The sequence below is a fragment of the Limulus polyphemus genome, unplaced genomic scaffold (assembly GCF_000517525.1).
Source record: "Limulus polyphemus unplaced genomic scaffold, Limulus_polyphemus-2.1.2 Scaffold7300, whole genome shotgun sequence".
NCBI lineage: Eukaryota > Metazoa > Arthropoda > Merostomata > Xiphosura > Limulidae > Limulus > Limulus polyphemus.
The window spans coordinates 22411-27338 of record NW_013672910.1 but is presented as its reverse complement, the minus strand read 5'-3'; the positions used below and the strand labels follow the sequence as shown (position 1 = coordinate 27338).

Genomic DNA, 4928 nt, shown 5'->3' with positions numbered 1-4928 from the left:
ATAACACAAGACACAGGGAACACTGCAATACAGGGAACAGGTCAAAACCAGCTATAACACAAGACACAGGGAACACTGCAATACAGGGAACAGGTCAAGACCAGTTATAACACAAGACACGGGGAACAGGTCAATAACAACTGTACAACAGGGAACATGTTAAAACCAGCTATAACACAAGACACAGGGAACGGGTCAAGACCAGATATAACACAAGACACGGGGAACAGGTCAATAACAACTGTACAACAGGGCACATGTCAAAACCAGCTATAACACAATACACAGGGAACACTGCAATACAGGGAACATGTCAAGACCAGCTATAACACAAGACACGGGGAACAGGTCAATAACAACTGTACAACAGGGCACATGTCAAAACCAGCTACAACACAAGTCACAGGGAACATTGCAATACAGGGAACGAGTCAAGACCAGCTATAACACAAGACACAGGGAACACTGCAATATAGGGAACGGGTCAAGATCAGCTATAACACAAGACACAGGGAACACTGCAATACAGGGAATGGGTCAAGACCAGTTATAACACATGACACAGGGAACAGGTCAATAACAACTGTAAAACAGGGAACATGTCAAAACAAGCTATAACACAACACAGAGGGAACACTGCAATACAGGGAACGGGTCAAGACCAGTTATAACACAAGACACAGGGAGCAGGTCAGTAACAACTGTTACATAAGAAACAGATCAATAACAACTGTAACACAAGGAACAGGTCAATAACAGCTGTAACACAAGGAACAGGTCAATAACAACTATAACACAAGGTATACGTTAATAACAACATTATCACTAAAACGTTTACGTTCTTTTACTTTAGATAATACCATTTTTACTTAACACCAGAGGGCCAGATGTAGCCTAGTGGTTAGCATGCTTGTATTCGAGGGTTTGTGGATCGTGTCCCGTTGCCGTGAAAACTCGCTCTAACAATTTAAGGCCGCGGATACGCTATAAGATTTGGTCAGTTGTGAGCGACCCAGGAGTTGATGGTAGGAGCTATAGACCAGCTACCTTCTCTCTAGACTACCAGCAAAAATTATGAAACAAAAACTAGTAGTTTAACAACTGAGAGGCATTGCACGGCCTGGTGGTTAGGGCGCTCAACTCGCAATCTGAGGGTCGCGGGTTCGAATCCCCGTCACACCAAACATTCTCGCCCTTTCAGCCGCGAGGACGTTATAACGTGACGGTCAATCCCACTATTCGTTGGTAAAAAAGAGTAGCCCAAGAGTTGGCGGTGGGTGGTGATGACTAGCTGCCTTCCCTCTAGTCTTAAAACTGCTAAATTAGGGACGGCTAGCGCAGATAGCCCTCGTGTAGCTTTGCGCGAAATTCATAACAAACAAACTTAACAAGTGAGCCATGCAGTGTTAAATCGTGTTTAATGAATTATCTACTTGGAATATGATGCATGAATATCACCTGTTTTGCTAACGAAGTGAAACGTCTTGGTTTGGGATTATTTTTCAGAGAATCTTTCGGCAAATCTTGTATGTGCTGGGTAATAAAAATTATTCAACGTTCTCATTTTTGGTCTTTTTGTGTCTAAATTAACCAAGCGCGTGTCGCGAATACAACACTAGTTTTAGAAGTAGTTTTTCCACATCTTTTTTTTTGCTGTTATTTGCAAGACATTCCTAAGTTAAGAGCGATTTAATTCTATAACTATAGTAGGTTTGAAAGGTAGGAAGAAACTAGATACCACTAGATTTCTAAACCACACCGTTGCTTCATGTTTTACCAATTTTTGTCGCTCGACTTTCATTAGCTTTATGCCTCACCATTTCTCGTTTTGTTCCCGTTATCTGACAGATCTCTAGTTTCGCTGCGACTATTCCTTGCGGCGAAAGGTGCTTGGGTGTACCAAGTTTCAAATCCAGGTCACCATTACAGTCACCTCTTGATAGCAGGGTTCATTTACTTTCAATATAACCGAAATAGATTTGTATGTGTCTCCGAGACCAGTCTGTGGAATATGAGTAACTTTTAACAAATCTCATCCCATTCATCGGTACTGGCTGGCCCCATTCCCACTCCTCCTCCTCCCCAAATCTCAGGGTATAAAAGATAGGGAGAGGCAACTAACTATACTGTACAGTGTCACACAGCTAAACAAGCCGGTTCTCTTCCAAACTCTCTTTCTTCCTAAACGTTACAAAATGAACGCTGTAAGTATGAATTTATGTTTCCTCTAAATCTTTCGTCGCCTGGTGGCTCAATATTGTTTCGGGACTAAATTTAGTTAATTATTTTGTTTTCCCCCTACATAATTCAATGTTTCGTCTCAGATTTGTTGTAGCTTTTCTATTTCCTAGTTAGTATTTTCTTCACGATTTACATTTAAAGACTCGTACATATGTGCATAATTCGGTTTTAAAAATCGGGGTTTGATACCGTTGATGAGAATAACGCACACACACAGATAACCCATTCATTGCGTAGCTTTGCGCTTAAACAAACTAACGCTAAGCGGGAATCACGTTTAAAAAGAGGCTTAATATTTCTTTCACAGGGCTGGAGAGAAATATATTTTAAACATTAAACTTTCTCGTATAAATGTTTGCTTGTTTGGACCTGTAAATCGGAGGGTTTTATCGGTTCGTGTCCCGTTCTCGTAAAACGCGGGAAATTTTTTAGCGCAGACATATTGAATTCTACGAACTTCTTACGAGGGAAGAATTATCTACTAAACGTTTACGTTTTGCGACAACAGTTTGGTTTAAAACACCCTTAATAAACACTGCTTTAAAGAGTGTGAACTTATGATCTCAATCTTTTACTTTCAGCTGTCCGTTGTCGTTCTGATTTTGAGTGTGGCCGCAGTGATGGGCGGTTACCTCAGTGGTTACGGAGGTCTTGGCTATGGCGGTTACGGACATGGTGGCTATGGCGGTTACGGACTCGGCGGCTATGGCGGCTACGGACTCGGCAGCTATGGCGGCTACGGACTCGGAGGATATGGCGGTTACGGACACGGAGGATATGGCGGTCACGGACTCGGGGGATATGGCGGTTACGGACTCGGAGGATATGGCGGTTACGGACACGGAGGATATGGCGGTTACGGACTCGGGGGATATGGCGGTTACGGACACGGAGGATATGGCGGTTACGGATCTGGTTATGGTCTCGGTGGTTACGGCGGTTACTGGTAAACAATCGAAGGTCACCTGTACAAACACAGGTAAGCTAAAAATCCCACAAAATGAAAACAAAAGTTATCGTCGTAACGAGAAGTGGCTCGGGTCAGTGATTGGATTATCTAATTTCCCTCGTAAAACAGTTTCGTCGTCGGCTCGTATATAGTTAAATACACGACGGCATATCGACAAAACTAACACTAAATGTTGTTCTCTTAAATGGTAAATTTGTATGCTAATTAAAATTTCTTTAGTCTTCTGGTTAATTGTTAACTACAGCGTTAAAGTGGGCTGAGCTAGAATAGCCCACTGTGTAGCTTTGTGCCAAAAACAGTTAACCAACCAGTACCTTCATTGCTAGTTTTCGATGTGTGTATTCTTCTTAATTGTTTGCTATTTCTTTGTTTCTTTCAGGAAACCCAGACGAAGAAGGAGATGCGACCAATTCATTAAAAAAATAATTACAATTTTCAACACAAGTCTCATACTTATTCCCAATCATATTATATAGCATTAAATATACTTCTTTCAAACTTGTAAAAAAAAAAATAAAGCTTATACTCCTTTACGTCGTGTGATGTGTCATAAGTATTTTAGATCAAAGAAAAAAAGAATACAACTTATACCTCAGCTGTTACCATACCCGTATATACCTAAAGACTGAACTAAGACTAATGTAACATATCTGTATATACCTAAAGACTGAACTAAGACTAATGTTACCATACCCGTATATACCTAAAGACTGAACTAAGACTAATGTAACATATCTGTATATACCTAAAGACTGAACTAAGACTAATGTAACCATATCTGTATATACCTAAAGACTGAACTAAGACTAATGTAACCATATCTGTATATATACCTAAAGACTGAACTAATACTAATGTAACATATCTGTATATACCTAAAGACTCAACTAAGACTAATGTAACCATATCTGTATATATACCTAAAGACTGAACTAATACTAATGTAACATATCTGTATATACCTAAAGACTGAACTAAGACTAATGTAACATATCTGTATATACCTAAAGACTGAACTAAGACTAATGTAACATATCTGTATATACCTAAAGACTGAACTAAGACTAATGTTACCATACCTGTATGTACCTAAAGACTGAACTAAGACTAATGTTACCATACCTGTATATACCTAAAGACTGAACTAAGACTAATGTTACCATACCTGTATATACCTAAAGACTGAACTAAGACTAATGTTACCATACCTGTATGTACCTAAAGACTGAACTAAGACTAATGTTACCATACCCGTATATACCTAAAGTCTGACTAATGTAACCATACCTGTATGTACCTAAAGACTGAACTAAGACTAATGTAACCATGCCTGTGTAAATCCAATAGTAACTAAAGTAAAATTTACTTGGTTATTCCTGGCCTCAGGTTATTTATGAGCAAAATCTCTTTTATTCGAAGGTTCGGTTTATCATTGGTCCTTTGTAAATTCTTACCAACAGTTTAAGTGGGCAACTACGTCACACGTAACACTCATATAGGGCGTGGTTCCAGTAGACTTGATCTATTTGCAGACTTTAAATTTGCACGTTCCTTGAATAAAATCGACATATATATATATAGTCATGCTGACAGTAAGGGCAGATGAATTTATAACAAAATTTTACATCTTTTTGAAAGAATAAGACCTTTTTTAAATCTAAAATCATTTTTTAAGCGACAATCAGGTTTAAAAAAAAACAACTCCACCTGCGAAAAA

At 39.2% G+C, this 4928-nt stretch overlaps 1 protein-coding gene across 1 annotated transcript; it reads left to right on the top strand.

Moving 5' to 3' along the window:
• The first annotated feature begins 2129 nt into the window (after positions 1 to 2129).
• LOC106474504 (keratin-associated protein 19-2-like) lies at positions 2130 to 3702 on the top strand. The gene is made up of 3 exons (XM_022402814.1): positions 2130 to 2204; positions 2823 to 3220; positions 3591 to 3702. Exons 1-2 carry the CDS (start codon positions 2196 to 2198, stop codon positions 3189 to 3191), a joined length of 378 nt encoding a protein of 125 aa, XP_022258522.1. The 5' UTR covers positions 2130 to 2195; the 3' UTR covers positions 3192 to 3220; positions 3591 to 3702.
• Positions 3703 to 4928: the final 1226 nt, after the last annotated feature.